General features: G+C 39.4%; 1 protein-coding gene across 2 annotated transcripts in view; it reads right to left on the bottom strand.

Annotated features, from left to right (window-relative positions):
• Positions 1-48: 48 nt before the first annotated feature.
• znrf3 (zinc and ring finger 3) overlaps positions 49-22583 on the bottom strand; it is a 78292-nt gene continuing 55757 nt past the window's right edge. Inside the window, exons 3-8 of one of the 2 annotated variants that reach the window (XM_030143756.1) lie at positions 14771-14845; positions 11798-11929; positions 9048-9158; positions 7773-7940; positions 4896-4998; positions 49-3598 (exon numbers count right to left, since the gene is read on the bottom strand). In XM_030143756.1, coding sequence (XP_029999616.1) covers positions 1845-3598; positions 4896-4998; positions 7773-7940; positions 9048-9158; positions 11798-11929; positions 14771-14845 — 2343 coding nt within the window. In that variant the 3' untranslated portion in view covers positions 49-1844. The remainder of the gene's footprint in view (positions 3599-4895; positions 4999-7772; positions 7941-9047; positions 9159-11797; positions 11930-14770; positions 14846-22583) is intronic. The other variant, XM_030143757.1, reaches the window with a different exon arrangement.

Raw genomic sequence — 22583 nt, 5'->3', positions numbered from 1 at the left:
AAGTGATGTGCAAAGCAAACAATGAAAAGGAGGACACCATAACATGAGTTACTTGAATAAAACTGTATATTTTACAGATCTTTGTACACTTTGATTACAAAACTGTATGGTACTAAAATTTTAAAATCAGTTTTTTGGTCAGAGAAGATTTAATCGTCTTGTGTGCAATTACCATGTATATACAAAGTCTCATGTTAGTGATTTTTCTCAAAATAAAAAGCAACCAAATAACTCAAACGTTCATACACTCTGAACATAAGACATGGCTTAAAGATAAATATATTAGTAAATAAATATTCAGAGAACATATTTCCATTTATGAAATGTGTTGCTATACAGGTACAGAAATATACACAGATTGATTTCTAGCCTTTTAAACATTTGTAATGGTAATGACAGAAAATAATTATATTCTTAAAAAATTAAAAAATATTAATTTTTGTACACATTTTAATCTTAAGTGCTAGAAACAATAACAAAAAATTAAATAGTGACTCAAGTACCCCAAAAATGTTATATTTGCAGTAGGTACATATCTCTATGCAAAAGGCAAGATTAGATTTCTCACTTGATTACAGCACTGGGTTAACTTATAAATAGGGTTATTTCAGAAGGTTTTCCTCTGTGTAGAGAATGTGTATATTTCATAGAAACAGTATAAAAACAGTCTGCAGGACAAACAGAAAGGCATGAATGACAAAGCATTGACATTGCGAGTATGTGTTTTGCACAGCACAATATGATTCAGATACACTGGTATGTATGACTGCATCGTTAAAAAAGTCACAGTACAATAAGGAACCCTTGTGAAATATGAGTCTTTTCCAGCTACTTTCCTTTGGCCTTTTGATACATACTAGAACCTTAAGAACTGTAGAGCATGCCTCATGGAGGAAATTGGGTAAGTGACAACAAAAATACACTTAAGGGCTTCCAAAAGTGCTTCAATTAGCACTCTAAAAAATATCTACTGACCCCAAGACACTCACTCTGGTCTTGAATTTGACCAAAAGCAGTGCAAGTGTCTTTCGATATTGCTACAAATAGCTTACCAGCGTAAGGCTTTCATGTTGCTCTGGCACATCTCATACAGGTAGGCCACTACTGGACAGAAATGCAATGCATATAACAAATTCTGTATCATATTGAATAGAGACCAGTGTCAGCCTTGCATTCACATTTCTATGCATTTTTCTATATTTTATAGCTTCTTCTCCTCAGAGAAATGTGTGGGTCACAGACACTCAGAAAGACCCATTTCCCTGCGCTTTGAAAAAGAAAGTAAAAAAAAAAAAAAAACAACTGTCTTTCTGTTTTGGTATAGCTATGTCCATAGAACCTATTTTGAGTTTGTGGTTGAAGCTTTACAGGCAGTCAGTGTTCATGTGCGCACATATACAGAATGTATACATGTAGATACAGATGCTTATGAATTGAGTGTACTTTCAAAATTTAAAAAAAAATCTCAGATTTCTAGCTCTTTCTTAAAAGATGGTTGTCTATAAAATCTCACGAGGACTGGGCCTGATGACTGTCACTAACCCTGATGGTAACAAACAGATGCCATTACCACTCTACTGTTAGATAACATCCATCCATTATTATACTGAGCACTAGGGTGACATGCGATAGTTTGGTGTTGAGACGTTCATGGCCACAGGAATGATCTGATACACTGTATATGTAGAAATGACAGGCCATTCAGTAGAAATCCACACAATCTAAGATGAAAACATTCAAAGCTCAGAGAGCAAAGTTAGAACAAGGCAACTAAGGGTTTCAATGATTGACTGACTGACACGGTACCAAATATATACTTCTGTCTGAGTCCCTTCTCTCTGGGTTCATACCCCCAGACCTCCATCACTGGTTGGAGTACTGCTTCCCAGTGCATTAGGGCTCACAGAGAGCTGAGGGTGGAACAAAGCCCTGGTTTCTTCCTCCTGAGGGTAAGGCTGAGCCCTGAATTGTCCTGAAGTGTAGTACCCCTCCCTGGGCTCATGCCGCTCCCCTGTCCACACCTCTGCCTCCATTGAGACACTGGCTGGCAGTAAGCTGCTTTGGGTCTCAGCCACTGTGCCCAATTCACAATCTGTGTCCTCGGGAATTATGGGTATTCTCTGGTTGAGTTCACAGCAGCCCCCTTGTCCAGAGCAGGTATCTGAGTCTGCATGTGCATACTGCACATTGACAGCGTAGTCCTCTGTGTAGTGCCCCGCAGTGGCCCTGTGGACCTTCATCTCCTTGTAGAAACAGCAGGGCAGCCCTTCGTAGCTCACCTGCTCTGCTGAGGAAGGGCACATGTGCTCTGCAAAGTAGTTCTTGGAGCTGGAGCTCTGATACTCCACTCCTGCCCTGTGACAGCGTCCTGAGCCTAGAGGCCCAGCTTGGTCCGAGTCCTGCCCTTTGCACTCCACATTAGGAGGAAGCACCTCGAAGCAGCAGCTACAGGCCGCGGCCCCGAGCTCCCCCAGTTCCTCCTGCGCCCCCTTTCCCCTGTCTGCCCCGGCAGCCTCTGAAGCTCCGGCTGAGGTAGTGCTAGTGTTGTTGTTCTCCCTGGGTTCCAGTGATGAGCGACTGCTGTAGTTGGGCTCCAAGCTGCAGTTGGAGAGGTGGTCCCCCGAGCTGTATCCTGAAGCCCCCGGAGGGAGCTGGAGGCAGTCATGTCCCGTGGGAACAGGGGATGACGAGTCCTCGGTAGGAACTGTGGTACAAGCCGCACTCCCCGATTCCCCCGCTAAGCCCCTACACGGACTCTTACTTCTGTACACATACGGATCGTAGTCGCTGCTCAATGAGCTGCGGAACGTAGAGCAGCTTCCATACACTCCCTGGTTGCTGACCTCAGTACAGTCCAACATGGAGTCGCTGGAGGAGCAGTGGCATTGGCCCGAGCTGCTGCTGCTACTGTCGCTACCAGGACAGTCAGCCAGATAACCGCTGCACACGGAACGGTGTCCGTGGTAACAGCTGAGGCCAGAAGTGCTCCCAGTCTCACCTATCCTCGAAGACGAAGCAGGCGCCATGTGTACCACAGTGGGATATAAGAGCCCCTGCTGAAAGGCCCTGCTGTGGTGTCCCTTGTGGGCCCCTCCTCCACCGAGCTGCCCAGCCATCGCAGGCCCTTGGGCCCCCTCCTGCTGAGGGAAAGTCAACCCCTGAAAATAGTAGTGCTGGTACATAGTCTCGTACTGTGAGAAGCACGCCGCTCGAGAGAAACTGCGCCCGTGGAATTTGGGTCGTTTAAAAGCGGCGTGATGGGGCTGTGCTGGGTATGCAGGGGGTCCACGGTGCTCTAATCCACAGTGGTGGGGGTTGAGCGAGTGGTCCAAATGGAGCGTGGGGTGGTAGCTCCGAAGGAAAGCAGACGTTGACTGGGGTGGGTAGAGACCTTGAGGATCTGGGTGCTGGTCCACGGTGAGCACGGTGATGGGGTTGCCGTGGGGGTCCATGCTGGTTCTGGTTGGGAAGGCGGTCACCTGGCCAGCACGGTGCACTCTGCCGGGATAATGGACAGGCAGCACCACCCTCTGCTGCCGACTGTGGACCGGGTTGCCTGGATCCATGCATCCTGGTCCTGGATTACCCTTCTTTTGCTCTGTGGAAAAAGAATGTTTGATGTTGAACATTTAAACTGCAATTACGATATTTCTTGAGATGAATTGAAATTATTTTGAATAATGAGAATAACTTAACTGTTTACAAAGACGTTAGATGTACTAAACTGTGCATTCACTGCAGAAATTAAAATATTACCAAGCGTATTTTTCTCATTTCTAGTCAAAATATCTCATCACACTTAAAATAAGACGGAATCACCTAAAGAGTAATTTTTCAGTGAGATATAAGAACTTATTTTTAGACAATCTTATTTCAAGAAATCTCACCAAGATAATTTTCACTTGTTCCAATTTGCAGATTTGTTTTTTTCTTTGCTTAATTCAAGATTTTTTTGCTTAATTCATGCAAAAAAAAAATCTGCAAATTGGAACAAGTGAAAATTATCTTCGTAAGATTTCTTGAAATAAGACTTTCAAGAGCTATTGTCTAAAAATAAGTGATTGATTTAGATTAGATTTAGATTTTGCAATGTTCATACACCTAGACTTTTAATCACAATAGAAGTTTGTTTGACATATGAAATGTAGTTCTGCCTGTGTGAAACATTTCATTTTCTGCATGAAAGTTTCCCCCACCGGTCAGATTACCAGTTGAATATTACTGTCTATGTAAACTGAGCAGTTTCAGTGCTGTAACAAGTTTCAAGTAATTTAAACTGAGTCGACTTTTTTCTGTTTCTAAAATACAGGGTTCGTACACATTTTTCAAGGTCAAATTCAAGCACTTTTAAGGGTCATTTTCAAATTTTTCCAGCCCAGCACCTTATTGCTGGGGTAAAATACATCTCTACAAGAATACATATACTCATGATTATTTTTTTCACTTTTTATCACAATGACGTACATTGTATTATCCTACAAAGATCTAAAATTAAGTTTCACAATAGCAAAAAGTTTCTAATTCAAAGGAGAACAAGTTTTATCCAACAAAAAAAGTTCTTCAGACACACTCGTATTGAAACAAAGATTAAAATAAAAATGTACCTGGAGTTGACCTGAGAACACCAATTAATTTTCTTTTTTGACAAAGTTTTATTTTTCAAAATGTATCACCTCTCTGTAAGTAGCCTTGGTTTGTCATGTAACCTGGCAGAGTTGATATTAAAAATGAATAAATAAATCACAGAGTTAGAATTGCAAGAGCTTGAACTAAAATTCAAGCACTTTCCAGACCTTGAACACAACATTGAAATTCAAGCATTTTCAAGGATTTCAAGCACCCGTACGAACCCTGAAAATAAAAGGTTGTCTATTTAAACAAAGTGTTCAACTCACCAATGATGTTGTGCCTGCAGTGAGGACAGGTGTGATGCTGGAGAAGCCATGGGTCGACACATTTCTTATGAAACCTGTGTGCACATGGGATCACCCGCAGCTCCTAAAGAGGAAACAGAACCAAACAAACATGTAATGGTCAGAATTAAGCAGGTCATCGGTTGATTTATTTATTTTTTTTAAATATATATTTTTAATCACTTTTACAGTGCAGTAACAAAAAAAAGAAGAACCACAAAACAACAATGGGGGGATGCTGTTCCTTATGCACTTGTCTGCTTTTCCGTATCAGATCTTGAAACAAAAATTAGTGTCCTTCAGTATGGTCCATTTCTCCCATCTTCACTTAAAAGTTCCCACCTTAATTCTATTGGCTGATGTTTTAAAACCTGTTGCACCGAAGAGTATGCTATAGGGTAATGACATTTTTATTCCAATATTGATCATATTTATGAACAGTTTAAAGTATTCATAGCTCGTAGAAATTGCGCAAATATACATGATGAATTTTATTGAATTTGATTAAATGAAATTATATTTATGACAGCACTTTCACTGAACTCAAAGAAAAATGTCTAATGTGAATTATTGGCCATTTAAAACAAGAAAAACGCAGGAGGACCGCAAAGAACAATTTTTATGTAAGGGTGAAACACAGATTGTGTAAATGTATTTAAAACACCAAATACAATACAATATCCAAAAGGCAATGTGTATTCATTCAGCACTTCATGCTCTGTTTTTTAACTCGAAATGCTAAATGTGACACTGCTTAACCCATAGAGACCCAGTGCTACTTTTATGGCAGTTCCCAAATTAATCTTTCTCTGTATTTAACTTTTCTTAAGTGATTTATCACCATTTATTATAATATTGTCCTCTGTATTTTGCATTTTTTCCTGTAAAAATCAGGTATTTTCCTATATTTAAGTCATTGATTATGTAGATGTTCATAAAAGCTCACATTAAAGTCAAGGGTTATTATAAAGAAATTGTAAGAAATAGAGAAAACTGAAGAAAAGGTGACTTTTTCAGCCAAATCTATCATTAACTGAACAAAAACAAAGTGTCTCCATCCACTGTCATTGATCAAACTACATGGGTTTTACTGGTGAATCAATACTGTAGATGATGATGGTGTACAGAGCCTCTGGTCATATCTGATGACCATGAAAAGATGACAAACTGTATTTTACACCAATTATTTACATGGGTTGATAAGATTAGTGGATCAACAGGTATTAAAGCGTTTTGATCAGTAGATGCTTTTGTTCCATTGTGGATGTTTGGGTCTTTATGGGTCAAGATTGAAAAGTTTCTGGGGTAGGAAATGTCCAGAAGGTGGCAGCAAAAGTATGTGGACTCCTCTGTTGTGTTGATGTGAGTTTAATCAAGTTATAACTCTCAAGAGCCAATTTTGTCATCATGCCACAAACAGCGCTCTGAAGTGGATGCCACGCCACAGCACAAATACTACTTTGATGCTCAATGTCACCGCTCTGTGGAACAAAACAAACAACAGGCGTACACTGGGGGTTTGATATGAAAAGAATGCGACACTTAAAACTGACAATTGGCATGACGGAATTGAAGGCACAATAGCAGGAGCGCGGTGTGAATATGAATTCTAATATTCTTTTCCAATGAGAGCTCTTTCGCTGCCATAAATACTTGACTCTGTGGCTTAATGTGACTCATCTTTGGGCTCTTTTCCACCCTGCTTTTGTTGCTTGGTTCACTGCTCAAAAACGGCTTTGATGCCATTCAGCCTTTTATATCGCCACTTCCTCTGTGCAAATGTGGCGCCACACTTTGTTGTGTTTTCTTCTCCCTACCAAAAAGACATCACCGCAGGAAAAAAAGAAAACGCTCACACATGCACCAACTATGTCTCCCCTGGGCACTGGGGTTTGTCCCTCCAGCATCCATGAATGAGGATGAGCAACACTGTTACAGTAAGCCTTCAAAGTCCAAGACTAGTGTACATACTCTGACAATGACTTGTTTTAGGATTAAAGAGGGCCACACTGGGAAAACAGGAAGCATAATCACAAGCCAGCGCACTTTGGGTACCGTTATCTCTCCAGGTGCTCTCAAAGACTCGACTAAACATCTAAAAAGCGGCGGAAAGAACGTCACCCATGAGAAGGACTGCGGTCCCAGAGCACATCAGGGGAACTTCCATTCTATTGTCCACCTAACTGCATTATGTTTCATGGAATAAAAAGAAAACAAGCTCAGAGGGTAGATGACCACAGCAACAGTAGCACGGGTAGGAGGTATGGTTTTAAGGTACATACTGGACTGAATGTACATCCAGTGAATACATACAAGATGGTACTGCTAAGTATGTGTTAGCCTTTGAGTGCTGATTATATACATACACATATACACATACAGTACATATACATAAACACATACATATACACATATACATGTACATACATACACACATATACATTCATATACATTTGCATGTCAAATAGATTTATAACTGATTTAATGTTCCTCCAGCTGAAAGACACATTTTGCACTGAGAGTCATTTTTACTTATCCTGAATTTATATTTCTTCTTACATGTTTGTTTGTTGAGTTTGCATTTTAATATTTTTATTTTATTTTACCACTTTGCCCTAATGTCACACTGATGACTGATTTCTTTTCTTTTCAGTTGACTTCAAATTTTCTCATGCAGGAATGCAAATCTTTTAGACCTAGTTACAAAAATGATGTGTCCTTACTTGTAGAATAACAATACCAGTGCACTGACTTGACTTCAAATCTGCAACCGATTGAGCGGATGTGGATCAGAGAATGGTTCGTATCCTATAGATGTGAATATTCATGTCTTAAGAGACTGCAGTGTTTTGTTCTTACCTCTCCATCGATGTACTTCTCCAGACAGATGGCGCAGTCTGACGTGGAGCTGCTGCTCAGGGAATCGGACGCCCCACAGCTGCTCTCACGCTGGCCCTTTCCTTTGGCCTTGAACTTGCGAGTCTCCATCTTTTCCAGGGCCTGGATGGCCATTCTGTTCATGGAACTCTGCAGTGGGGAGGGAGGGAGGGAGGGGGGTGGACTGTGGTCAGCTGTGTTTCATGTTTACAGACACTTCTTTGAAACAAAAGCCAAACTGAGATTCAAAAACAGACTTAAATAACTGTTAGTGATTTTCTACTTTGTAAACTGTTTCTCAATGCCGATGGTGACGTTAACGTGACATTAATGTTTTGCTGGTTCTTAGTCTTGTGGCCTTTTTTTCATCTTTTTTATTACATTTTTTGTCTTGTTAGGTAATCATGACTGATATGGTTACACAGACAGAACTGCTTATGAGGATTAACTTTAACATCTCACATGTGTGTGTATTAAGTCACTGCCTGAATAACTGGTCTATCACTTGTGTAAAGCAGTGATTTACAGCGCGATTTACTAACCAAGCTGGAATATCTGGTGGGGGTTTTATCCTAGACCTCAAGCAAAATGAAATCGGTGAACTTTGACAAAGACAAAACCTGTGCAAATAATCAGTAATGTTTGAGGTCACTAAAACTGAAGATAATAATGAGCCTGACATTCAGCATATCTGGAAATGCAATTTCACAGTTAAATTGGAAGGAAAATGTAATCATTATAAACTATATTTACACCACAAGCAGTTCATTAATTTTTCACATTTCAGGAAGGAAAAGGTTGTTATGTGACAAATTTGCCCCTGGTGTGAGCCGCTCTTTTAATTAACCACTAGAGGAAGTCAGAACTAAGTCATCCGCCACTGTGACACACACATGTACACACCTATTACACACCCACACTGCAGATCCACACACGTGTGTTGGCAGGAATACACCTGTCTTAACGATGTCACAACATCTCTGTGTGTTTGGCTCAGTAGCTAACCTCTCATCAGCGTTAATTAAATGCTAATCCTGATTCATGCGCCCTACCTAAGCCTCCACTGAGAGCTTTTAGTCAACACAAGAGGAATCAATCAACGACAGAACTACTACTCCCAGTGAAGTTACGTGGACTGGAAAAACAAGGCGCAGAGTGCATTTGTTTTATTTGGGCGTGTTTTGTACATTAGACGTTTGGTTTTATTTTGTTCCCGTAAAGAGGCGAGCTTCTCCTCTGTCTTTGCGGTGGACTGACCTGGCTCCTCCTTTGCTTCAGTTTGATCTTGATGAGCAGGATGAGGCAAACCAGCGACACAACCACGAAGAAAGCCAGGAAGATGCCCATGTCGAAATATTCTGTGGGCTGCTGTGGAATAGGAGGGTGAGAGAGAAAAAGACACATTTGTCAAATAATCTTTGTGTACGTCTGGTTCACAGGGTTCCTAAAACGGTGGACATCTGGTATTCTTCAGGTCCTGGTATCTTAGGATTTGACTCAGCAGTTCATAACCCCTCGTGTTATAACTCAAGGGTAGGGCTGCACGATATTAGAAAAAACTGACATTGCGATTTTTTTTAACCCTGCGATATATATTACAATATGAAAAAATACTCAGGAGGATGTAATACACTTCAAAAATCAAAATCTTACCAAGTGTATTTTTCTCATTTCTAGTCAAAATATCTCATCACACTTAAAAAAAAAGACATAATCACAAAAAGAGTAACTTTTCAGTGAGATATAACAACTTATTTTTAGATAATAGATCTTGAAAATCTTATTTCAAGAAATCTCACCAAGATAATTTTCACTAGCTCCATTGGCAGATTTTTTTTGCTTGCATTAAGCAAAAAAATCTTGAATTAAGCAAAAAATCTTGACTTAAGCTCTAAAAATAAGTTCTTCTATCTCCCTGAAAAGTTACTCTTAAGGTGATTATGTGTTATTTAAAGTGTGATGTGATATTTTGACTAGAAATGAGAAAAATATACTTGGTAAGATTTTGATTTTTGTAGCGTAGCTGTGTGGTGACGACGTAAATGGTCAAACAAATTAGTTGTGTTTCCTCTCGTTGTGGCAACAGGTGCAAGGCACTATCGACACAGAACACGTGTTTCAATATCATCCTTCTTGTAGCTGAAATAATTCCAGATAACTGACGCTGCTTTTCTTTTTGGCACCAAGTCTTCATTTATGGCGATTTTCTCTGGTTCGTTGCTCATTTTTCAATGTTGTTACCACCGACTCACTCCAAACTGATTAAGAATGATTGTGATTGGTGGATCGTTGCGCACAGTGTGTGTCAGGTACCCTTGAAATTAGATGAGAACACGTTGAGTTCATTTGCCTCCTACATTGCAGGACCTGCGATGTAACTATTGCACACATGTACATCGCGATGATGATGCTCAAACGATACATTGTGCAGCTCTATTCAAGGGATAAATTTAGAAAGTGCAAAAATTACACTGAAGATATTAACAGTCAAGGGAGTCAAACGCATTTTAATTCAGGGGCCACAAACAGACCAATGTGAACTTAAGTAAAATAATAATTTAACAGCCTAAAAATAATGACTTGGTTTAATGTGGAAAGAAAAAATTACATTATGCCAAAATTTCTCTGTTTTAGTGCAAAAAAACCATAGAATTCTCAAAATATTTACATTAACAAACTATCCTTTAACAATAAAATGTGAATAAGCTGGACAAATATGAACAACTTGAAATGTCTAAAGGAAATTAAGCGCAACTTTAATAATATTCTGCCTGTTACTGAATGTTTTGTGCCTTTGTAGATTGAATCTGTACCGCACATGTATAAATGATAAGTTGAGGCATAATATTGTTAAAATTGCACTTATTTTTCTTTAAAAATTTCAGTTATCTCAGGTCACATCTGTTTTGTTTGGATAGTTTGCAAATGTAAATATTTTCAGAATTTAATGTTATTTTTTTTGCACAAAAACAAAGATAAAAATGTGGAGTTGTTATTATTTATAGGCTATTATGCTATTATATTACTGGTCTGGCCCACCTGAGATAAAATTGGGTTAAATGTGGCCCCTGAAAGAAAATAAGTTTGACATTGTTGTTGTAACCATTCACTCTTCATTATACAAAAAAAAAAGAAAACACAATGAAACTCCACATGTGGTTTGCTTGTGCTTTTTCAGAACAGACATGGGTTAGTGAAGTTATTCACTTGTACTACCTGTATGTAGTTGTATGGAACGGCAGACCGATATAAGCTCTTAAACATGTCAAAGTAATAAACATATAAATAAATGAAGCCAGAACTGCTGTAGATGAAAGTGATTTTATTCCCTAAATGTCAGTAATTCCAACTGAGAAATCTTGTATTAGAGCCAAGTTCTTTCAATATCAATAGTTTGTGAAATGCTGTTTTGACATTGACTGATGGGCCTGATCAAACTGAAACAACCCTGTTAAACAAGAAAAGTGACTGGACAGTTTGTCTTTTTGGTGCATAGGAAGAAGCGGACCAAATTAAAGAGGCTGACCTTTGATATTAGCCTCAGTGCCCGAGATCAAAAAGTGCTGAAAACACACTGAAGGCCTGATTGTTAAGTTCTCTGTCAGTAAACTTTCTCTTATCAGACAGTCTTTTCTCTTGGGCTTTCATTATGTCAAGTTATTTGACCTCATAGTGCGCTGGTCTCTTATCAAATATTCCAAGCAAACAAACAGCTCTTTGAATGGGTGATATTAATCTCTCGCAGTGCCGTGCAAATGTCCTCGGCCTGAGGGCAACGGAGAGCAGAGAAGAAAGGGAAGGGTCAGATTTCACAGCTGGAATTTTCGTTTGTCTTCACATCTCAGAACGTCTCGGCGCTGTACTTTGGAGCGTGGGCCTCACAAACATGTCCTCTTTCTCTTTCCTCATGTTCCTCACATGTGCATCGGATTTGACTCTCGCACACACACTCACACACTGATGTCATCGACACACTGAGCGGTTTCGGGTTTGGCACGAGCCCTTACCCTCGGTGGTCTGTGTTGTATCCGAGCGCGAGCCACTTTCTGCTTGTTGACGATGTTCATCAACTTCACAGCGTCGTTGCCCTTCACGTACACCACCGGCCGCTTCAGGGGATCCTCCGAAACCTGATTGAGCTGTGAAGACAAGATAGGGCACATAAATGATAAATGACACATCGACTAATGCAAACAGAATCATGCATACATTTTTTTTGGGGGTGCTCATGTGAAATTGTGGGAATGTGTCTGAAATAGGAAAGAAACGTAATTTTCTTAGATTTATATACACATATCATATATTAAACATTCATTTACAATGTTGGAGTTTTTTTACATTGTTAATTCCTACAGGTGGGATTACATTAAGTGAATAATTTTTCTGCAACATTTAATAATTTGAAGGCTTTAACCTGTTTTAGTAGTAGTAGTAGGAGTGTAGTTTTATTTCGAGCACATAGAATCATCAGATAACAAAGAACCATACAATATGGTCAAACAAAATTTTTCTGTGCTCAAAAAGGAGTGGGAAGAAGTGTAACTTATTGACTCCCACCCCTTTTTACAAACTAATAATTAAATTAAATCCGCTTGTTTTGCTTTGATTTTTGTGGAAACTTCCAAATATTTCTTCTACTTTTAACCTTTCCTAAGTGATTTATCTCCATTTATTATAAAATTATCCTCTATTTCAGTCCATATTTCAGTATAAATCAGGTATTTTCTTTTGTTTTAAATCAGTGACCATGTGGATGTTCATAAAAGTTCTGAGTAAATCCAAAGGTTATTATATTAAAACAGAAAAAACTTGAAGAAAAAGTGACTTTTTAAACAAAATATAGCATTAGCTAACATTAACCATCAAAATTCACAGTCACTTGTTAAATCACATGGGTTTTACTGATGAATAATTGTTGCATTAAATGATGGTGTTTCCATGTTTACTACAGGGCCAAATGGGTCACATCTGATGCCAGTGAAAAGCTGAGAACCTCCTTTTTTCCCTGAATTATTTACATTTATTTGCATTTTTATTTGCACTATTTGGTTGCTGCATACATTGGTACTGATATGTGTGTCACGTACTGCTGTGTGATAATGGAATGAATGTTGATGTGTGAGTAAATGAATGAATGTTGATATGTGAGTGATGCATATATTTGTTTTTATTATATATTTTTATAGTTATTATTACTATTTATGAGTCCGCATCCTGACAGTGCACCTAAATTTCATTGCGCATTTTGTATAATGACAATAAAGTATCTTATCTTATCTTACATGTATTGATAGATGAATGGTATCTATTGGCTGGTTAGGTCTTTGAGGGTTAATACAAAAAAGTGTGACATCAGTATTTGACAGTGTATTTGTCCATCTTCACTCTCATCGTTGTGATGCTGTTAAAACTCGAATGCATCTGATTGGTGGAGCTACTAGATGACTGTGAAATGTCCAAGGTTTGCAGGTACACATTGCTTCATTATGAGACCTGCTCACTGATGTAAATAATGTGTATTCATAAAAAGCCAAAGGCATGAACTTGTCCTTTACCAACCGATGGGGGAGAGACACATTTAAAAAAAAAAAAAAAAAAAAAAAGACCAAGAGGCTAAAGACATGGAAACTGCGGTTACGGATTGCCAGAGGGAGCAGGAGGAAATAGTCAATGAATAGTATGTTCTGGCTTTCGAGTCAGTTGACATACTCCTTTCACTCCTCCTCTCCCTCTGTTCTCCTCTCTCGTCTGCTGGTTGGAATCTGTAATTTGAAAAGCCCAAGGGAAATACCGAGGATATTCGCATTTCTATTTCTTGTGCTGTCGTCATGTTCCCCAGTGAAATACGGTATGTTCTGGTTTAAAAGTATAGACGCTGAAACTTTTTGATCTCCTGCTCGACTCTGGTTGCGCTGCTCCCTCTTTGAGAGAACGACTCCACCAAGGACTTAGATTTGTTTTGATAAACAAAACGGCATAGTGAAGTAGCAGATCTATAAGTTCTACTGTGAGGAAAAACTGAAGCCTGTTTATGAACAACTTTGAAAATGTTGGAGCCACGTGCAGCAGTTCATCTCATGTTAAGCAAAAAATAATAATAAAGAGGAAGAAGAGGTCAAGTACATGAACTTTATGAAGCTTCTCCTAATTTCAGCCCCAGGACTTTAATTCCCTGTAAGCTCCTCCTCCCTGCCCCACGGCCTTGTGGGTCCTGTCTCTGCTGATCGGGCTGCTCTGACTGGAAAAGCCTCTCAGGGGAATTTAACACAGCCGCCCAGCGCTCCCTTTCATGTGGTCTCTGCGCAATCCCTTTTATCTCTCAGCTACGCGCTTTACGACCCAGCAGCACAGAAGAAGAAGAGGAGCAGAAAAGGAAAAAAAAAACCTGCAAGTCCAGGCCTGGTGTGGCGAGGATGAATACCACAGGAGAATTCTTGCGACAAAGGCACACAGACTTGCGTATTATACTTCGCATAAGAAAGATTGGAAGTATGCGATGGTGTTTGTGACTAAAAGAAAGAGCGTAGGCTTCAGCTTTGTTCTTCCTGCAGCCTAACGTGCACTCACAGACAGATCCGTGGTCTTAAGGGATGAGGTAATGTGTGTTAGCGCTCGCTACCTGTGCAATTATGAGCTCAACAAAGTACGGTCATGGTCTAGTGAAAGCTGAACCTCGATATCCATTTTCAGGCCTCTCACAGAGCAGCGCACTCCTCCAAACACAAGTAAGAGCTCAAAGGTCCAGAATGGTTGAATGAACAAGGCTGATCCACATGCTTTTGAACAGAACTAAAGATAGTAAGATCATTGTTTGTACAAACAGCTCCAGTCAGAAGGGCAGGGCATGCTCCTGCGCTTTATTCACAACTAAAAAGCAGAGCGCCTTTCACAGGCCGACCCAGACAGATTAGAGTATTTCAGTGTTGTTGAAACGCCAGCGTGTGAATGCCTGGATAATTCTAGGTGTGTAGTCTACGAACCTGGTCGATGGCATCCGGATTCTCTGACACATCAAAGATGACGGCCGTGGCTCCCCTCTGCACTGCTCTCTTCGCCTGCAAACACAGAAAAAGAGGTCATGAGATATAGTCAACAAGTTAGAAAAGCAACAATTTGTCAGCAGCACCATTGACCATGTGAGGCCAGGTCGACACATACACACTCAAGACACTAGAGGGAGTTGTCTGCCTAAGTGTAACCACAGGTCCTCTGGAATGAAATTAGAAAGGAGAACCAAAACTAGAATCAACTTCCAAGTAAACAAGTATTGATAGGGTTTTCTGGGATCCACATGTTTTCTTCATTTTTCCGTAGACTTCATGATGTCTCCAAACTTAAGTCACACTAATAACATGACTTAAACTTCTGCCTCATCTCTGCACTGGTGTTGCAGTAAACTCTGAACTTTTCAGTGTGCACTGAAAAGTTGCATAAAGTTATCAAGGACGTCTTTACACTACTATACAGCTATAAATGTGGGTTTCTTTCATGTGAGAGAAGAGAAAGTCAGAGCACAGAGGTCTTTTGAAGACTTCTGCTAAAGGCAAAAGATAAAGGAAATGCTTGGATCTGCAGAACCCCAAGTATCTCCTTGCAGAATCCAAATTGGTTTCCCCTCATCGCGGAAAAAAAAAAGAGGTCCTTTATCTTAAGTCATGCTTTGCCCTACAACCCGTTCTCACCCTGCATGTTTCACGGTGCCCTATTTAGACAAGGTTTTGATGTGATCTTAAAGAGCGCGGCTGGGATCATATCCTGGTATTATCAAGTGCCCTTGGGTTCTCGCCAGCGCTCTTCATAACTAAAGGGAAGAGAGAGGAGGGGTGGTGAAGATCAAAGTGACAATGTACAGCGCTGTGACTCTGCTGCCGAGTGGCTGGAGAGTGTCACCACTCCGGTCTGGAGGCACTTCCACAGAACAACAGAGAGAAGAGTTGGGAACAAGTGGTATGTGCGGGGGAGGCGCAGTGGCTCTTTTCTCAACCCATCACGTTGATTTCTGAGGCAACAACACTCGACAATGGGATGTTGAGCAAGTTTCTGCTTCTTTTGTCTGATGAATGCAGTGGAATGGATGTCTGAAGTGACCGAGGGTGCACTGCAAAAACCTTGTCATCTTAATATTTGAAGTGAAATAAGAGGAAAAGAGTGTTATTAAATGTGTGATGAGATGGGTCTCCATGGCATCGTCCCTAAAAGATGAGTGGAGGGCTGACAAACACTATTTAGAAACATATTCCCTCAGTTATGGAGAGAGCAGTCCAGTGGTGTAAGTGTATTATGATGCAAAGGTTCAGTTTCTTACTTGTCAAGACACTGAGATATGTCGTTAAATTAAATAATATATACTGTGTCACAATATTAAAATGACTGAGTTCATCTAAATGAGTTGACATCATTTGGATGAAGCTTTGTGCTCTTCCACATGACATGGATGCATGCCCTTTCCTTTCCTTTCCTTTCCTTTCCTTTCCTTTCCTTTCCTTTCCTTTCCTTTCCTTTCCTTTCCTTTCCTTTCCTTTATTCACTAGTTCTACTGCTCATTTAGTTTTGATATGTTTGCTCATTTAGGCTTATATTTATTTTGTTTGCAACTACAGTGTTTTGTTTTCCATTTACCTTTTTTGATTCAACACATTCTAGTTTGATCTTTTGTCCGATAATTAAGCAAAAATTACAACAAACGTTTTAAATAAAAGCAGAAAAATGCACAAATATACATTCTTATAGTAACTTGTATCTTTTTTTCCCAATTTCACAAGAAATGAGTGTTTCCTTGCTTATACTTACAGCTATATTGTGATGTGTATCATTATATAGATATGAAATGAACCATTTCTTGATTCTAAGGAACTATATCATAGCACACAGCTCCAGTGCTTTATTCTGTTTTTCTTCTTTACTTTATTAACCCTCTGCCGGTGTTAGAATCACACCAATAAATTTAAACAACTACCCCAAAACTCAGCAAACATTAAATCATGCCCGCAGTAATTTCTCATTTTATACTCCTCACAATGCAAACTACTTCATACTGATATCAATCAAATATTTCAAGTGCACGGTCTTATTCTTTTAACGCCACTTGCGAGCACTTTCTTCAGCCGTTTATCAGTGTTTGTGTAGATTTTAAACACTGTTCCCTCTAACGCAATACTCCGTTTTCTCTAAACCTCTGAAGAAATACCGCGCGGCTGCCAAATGTATACAACTCAGCTTTGTTTGTGTTACTGACATCACTTCAGGTAAGCGGTTAATGATTAAATGTAGCTGCAAAAGTGATTGTTGCCGCAGAGGTAGGTTTGGTTTCAGCTGCGCCAGCGTTTCCCGCCAAATGGTCGCTATTAACGGTCTGAGCTGTATTTATTTTTCCTCAAAAGCATCAGAGTCAACCGCTGTCAATAATTCCTCTTAAACACAGAATATACATTGGATTTTTTTACAGTGTGAGTACGAGTGAGCCTTGCGAAGGCTGACCTGGGTCTTCCTCGCTGCAGGTATGTAACGTAGAGTGTGGTGGGACTACGACTGCACGGACATGTTTGAGCAGGAGGGAAATGGATCCAACTAACAAAAGGCCTTTGATATACGGGGTGGCATATGTACCGCACCGTGAATCCAACTCTGGAGTGTAAATCAGCATCAGGGGAAAATATAAACACCTCACCACTCTGAAGTGTACGAGCTGTGTACGTCTCAATTAGATTTCCCCTAAGTTTAATCCACAGACAAGATGTTTATGAATCAGGCTTTTATAGCTCATTAAAGACTAATTAACCCTGCAAACCGATTCAATCTTTCCTAGTGTTGAATGAAAGCCTTATCAAATGCAGCAGCATTAAAAACAGCAGCGCCATAAATAAAAAAAAAGCTTCAACTTTCTCTTTCGTCTTGCCTCCTTTACATAAACTAACAACGCTCTCTCTTCCCTTTTCAACTTTTGTGCTTGGAAAGTTCAAAAGCGAAGAGAGTGAAATCTCACTCAGCTTTTCCCTCTCACCCAGTTTTCCTCTCAGCTCCACACTGCCAGGCTCCAGCCCCCATTTAATTCAGCACAAGTCTGCTGCTTTGATGTTAGCTCTCTCAGTTAATAATTAATAGCTCTTGGTAAGACGCTTTGAGAAGAAAGAGATCTCCCTCCTAAGAATCTCCACTCGGGCAGGCCTGCGCTGCAGTGCAGAGACTTGCCTGACGACAACAAAAATGCACCCACAGGCAAACTGGCTCTTATAAAACATGACACATCTCCTTCCCGACCCCGTTTAAAAAAAGTAAGAAAAACTACCACCTCGGACAGCAAAGTAAGGATAAATATTTCTGAAGTTATGAATGTCGTAATGCATTTCTCTCTTCAGGTGTTTTGCATGTTGTAAAATGAACACCACTGGTTAAACACTGTTTAACATAAGATTGTTGTATGATTACATGCACATAACGAAATGTTTCATAGAGGTAGTTCTCGGCTAGATAAAAAAAGAAAAATACGAAAACACTCAAGAATATGTGCATTATATATAGAAAAGAAATGTAAAACACAGTATGTACAGTCCAGTGCATTAACCAGTATGTGCAGTTAGGATGCATTTGTGTACAATATTGTGTGCAAATAGGGGCGTTTGCTCCAAACTCGTTCAGAAAATGAATAAACTGGGAACTGACTATCCTATCAATTCTGACTGCAAGTGAACATCAAACCTCATCAGACTGAAGATGATGCAAAAACACACTTTTAATGATCCTTCCAGTGATTAGAGATAAGATCTTGACATGAAGGAATCCAATATTTGAAGGCTGAGTGGTGCAATAAGGCACCAACTATAAACATTCTCTGAATTCTGCTCATTTTTGAATCTATTTTTCAGCGGAATTAATCAGAAAACAGTACATCGAGCTGCAGTATTTGAGACAAAGCAGATATAAGTAGACAAAAGGGCCTGTGTCTTGATTTGTGTCTAATCATGGAAAGAATTGACTAACAAAACACTACTCTCTTTGTAGTTTTTCCCAGAGCATTATAGTAAATTGAAGGCAGATAAAATAAAGTCTGTCTCTGTTATTAATATTACACCTAAGGTGCACTGCTGAGTTTTCACAAACCTCATACACATTCATAGATTTCAAACTTTGTAGAGTGTCATGCAAAAGTCAAGAAAAACAATGTGAAAAACCCTCGATCTGAACTGCACACAGAGGGAATGGGAGGGAGGGAAGGGGGGGGGGGTGTTCACAGGTACTTCGCAATACTGCTGGCTAAACAAACTTCCCGCTGGCTTGGAGGCATGAGAATTAGGGTACAATCTTCTCCGAGTGAACAGAAACCGCAGAAGAAAGTACTGAGAACTCAGTCTAGACACAGAGGAAAATGAAAGCTATGTTTAGCATCCCTAAGTAAGCCTGCCAGCTTGTAAGATCTGAGGGAGAGAAATTTTTTACTCGTCTGGAAACAGACTTTTCTCGGTGTTGCGCTTCACTGGGACTTAGGATTTGTATATTAACGCCTGAGAACATGCTGAAGCAATATGTGCTGAAAAATGTACAAATGCATATGGAACTGAGGGTTATGCGCTCATATGTAAACACACACACACCTGGATTACACCTGCAACATCTGGACACACACTGGATCTACTATTACGACATCTTTCCTTTCTTCTCCTTTGCTTCCCTCCTGTCTTTTTCTTCCTCCACCCGCTTTCCTTTCCATGTCTCTCTCTCTCTCTCTCTGCTCTGCTATAATTAAGGCAATTAAGTCTTCAGAAGACTCTCCACTGCCATTATGCTGTAATTTCATGTTGCCTCCTGGCTTTACGGTTTATTAAAAGATAAAGGCATACTTTGCTCCCATGGATTTTCTTATATGTGGTCGCCTTCATTCCCTCCCTCCTTGTTCCCTCTCAGAGCGGCTGAGTGTGCCAAGACATTATTTACATTTAAAATAAAATCGAAGTTTTTCGACATGACTACGTGTCGTGTGATCGGCGGCCTGAGCAGCACTGAGGGGAAAAAAAAAAATTCTTAAGAGATATGTGTGAAGCTATCTTTTATACTTTTGCATATCAAGTCATCAGGTTCAGTTTGACATTTTCATGGCAACAGGATGCAGTCATTCGCCCTGTTTGTCGAGCACATTACTCACCATCCGTCTGATCTCCTACTGTCTGATGTTAACACTTCACTGGCAGCCTGTTAATTTGTTATAACATGTTATTCTGTTTACAGTTACTTGACATCATTGTGCTGGCTGTATGACATGTAATCAACTGGTTTGACACTCCATGCTGCCATGCTGGTTCTGCTTTATCTGCTGTGTCACGACAACTGCAATATAATGACCTGCCTGTTCCCACAGACACATAAACACTTCCTGAAATATTTATAACAAATACCTTTTTTTTTGTCATGGATCACATTTTGCTTATATTTAACTCAGAAAGATCCAAACATTGACCACTGACCAAAAGCATCTACTGATCTAAAATGTTAAATACCTGTTGATGCACTTATTCTATCAATACATGTAATAATTGATTGACTGAAGTGACATCAGCATTTAGATCTGTGGGAAAAACATCACTAAACAAGGTCAGGGACAGTCAGTTTGATGAGTGTGATAGCTATGTATTAAGGTGAATGAAAAAAATCAGAAGCTATTTTTCCTCATTTTATGTATTATTATTTGTATTCTTTTCATCATTGTTGTCATCATGCCATCTTTTAACCCATAAAGACCCAAACATCTACCGGTGACCAAAACTATCAAGTCATGTAAAATGTTTAATACCTGTTGATCCAGTAATCCTATCAATCCATGTAAATAATTGATGTAAAATGCAGTTTTTCATCTTTTCATGGTCATCAGATATGACCCATTTGGATGTTCAGAGGCTACATAGTTACCATGGAAACACTGTCATCTTCTACAACATTGATTCACCAGTAAAACCCATGGAGTTAACAAATGACAGCAGTTGTAGATTCTTGTTTTTATGTTTAGTTATTGATATATTTTGCTTTAAAAGTCCATTTTTCCACAGTTTTCTCTTTTTTGATGTAATAACCTTTGAATTTACTCTGAGTTTTTATGAACATCTCCATGATCAGTGAATTAAATGCAGGAAAATACCTGATTTACACTGAAAAAAAATGCAAAATGCAAAGGATAATGTGATAATAAATGGTGATAAATTACTAAAGATTAGATTTAGAGAAAAAAAAATTATTTGGAAGCTGACACCAAAGTAGTTCTGGGAAATTCTACATCTTCAGACTAAAAGGAAAGGTAAGGTAAAATATTTCATGGTCAGGCTTCTTGGTCGTCCAAATTCTCCCCCATCACTCTTAAACTCCCAAATTCCTGTTTAATATTCATTTGAATGCTGCTAAGCTCCATCTGTAGGAGCATTTTATGGGAGTCTTGGGACATCTGAGGCAGCATTTTCTAAGCTGCATAAAAAAAAATGTTTACGAAGCACATAAAAATCCACTTGTGTGTCACAGTGGAGGACAGGGGGCTGCCGAGCATCCCGTAGCCTCTCTTCATTCAGCCGCCTTCAGTTTACCCAATGTAAACACACAGGGGAAAGAATCACTTGAAGCACTAAGTGAGCACAGACAATGCCATTAATATAAAAGTACAGATAAGAGGACAGGCCAGGAAGTATGTGTTTATCGAGGGTCTTCGAGCGAGGGTGCTGATCCGAGATCAGTTGAAGAGATAATGGTTCAAATTAGATCATGTGTTATGCTTAAAGCGGCATTAATATATGTTTCAACCACAGAAATGCAGAAAAACATTCACAGGCTCAGAAAAAGTTTATACAGACCAAAAACGCACCAATAGGGCTGCATAGTTTGGTATAAAAAGTCATATTGTGATGTTTGTGGACAATATTGCAATTTCAGTGTATTTGCATATAAAATTTACAGATTATGGATTATTTGAAATGAGCATTTGTTTTTTTTTTTTTGCATGTTTTACTCAGTACATGTCTCTGACTCAGAAAAATCAACATACACCTGACCTTTACATTGCAGCCTTTTGTCATTATATAACTGCACAGATGGACACTGATTGCAGGTGGGTTAAGTGTGCAGCTCTAATGCAACAAGATCCAAAACTCTCAACTCGAGAACAAAAAGCAAATGCCAAGTACAGTCTGTCCTATACACACCTGCTATTTATCAGGCAAACTACACAGACACATCACCACCAACTGGGAGCTGCTCCTTTAAACACTATTGTAAATGACAATGAGTAAGATGCACATACAGGGGTTGGACAAAATAATGGAAACACCTTAAAAAAATCAACAAAATATAATTTAATATGGTGTAGGTCCGCCTTTTGCGGCAATTACAGCCTCAATTCTCCGAGTTATTGATTCATACAACTTGTGAATTGTTTCCAAAGGAATTTTAAGCCATTCTTCAGTTAGAATACCCTCCAACTCTTTTAGTGACGATGGCGGTGGAAATCGACGTGTTACTTGAATCTCTAAAACTGACCATAAATGCTCAATAATGTTGAGGTCTGGGGACTGTGCCGGCCATACGAGATGTTCAACTTCATTAGAATGTTCCTCATGCCATTCTTTAACAATTCTAGCCGTATGGATTGGGGCATTATCATCTTGAGGTGAAGGTGTTTCCATTATTTTGTCCAACCCCTGTATATTTCTACTGGTAATACAATTTTGTTATGATTCCTAGAGGGGATGGTGATTTTTGCATTTATTTTTCACTGAATAAAATCTAAAATTGATGCGACTTTTGCTCAGTCTGTAGCAATATGAC

This window comes from Sphaeramia orbicularis, chromosome 9 (assembly GCF_902148855.1).
Source record: "Sphaeramia orbicularis chromosome 9, fSphaOr1.1, whole genome shotgun sequence".
Classification (NCBI taxonomy): Eukaryota; Metazoa; Chordata; class Actinopteri; order Kurtiformes; family Apogonidae; genus Sphaeramia; species Sphaeramia orbicularis.
Note: the sequence above shows the minus strand (reverse complement) of the source record. Positions and strands in the feature narration are given on the sequence as shown.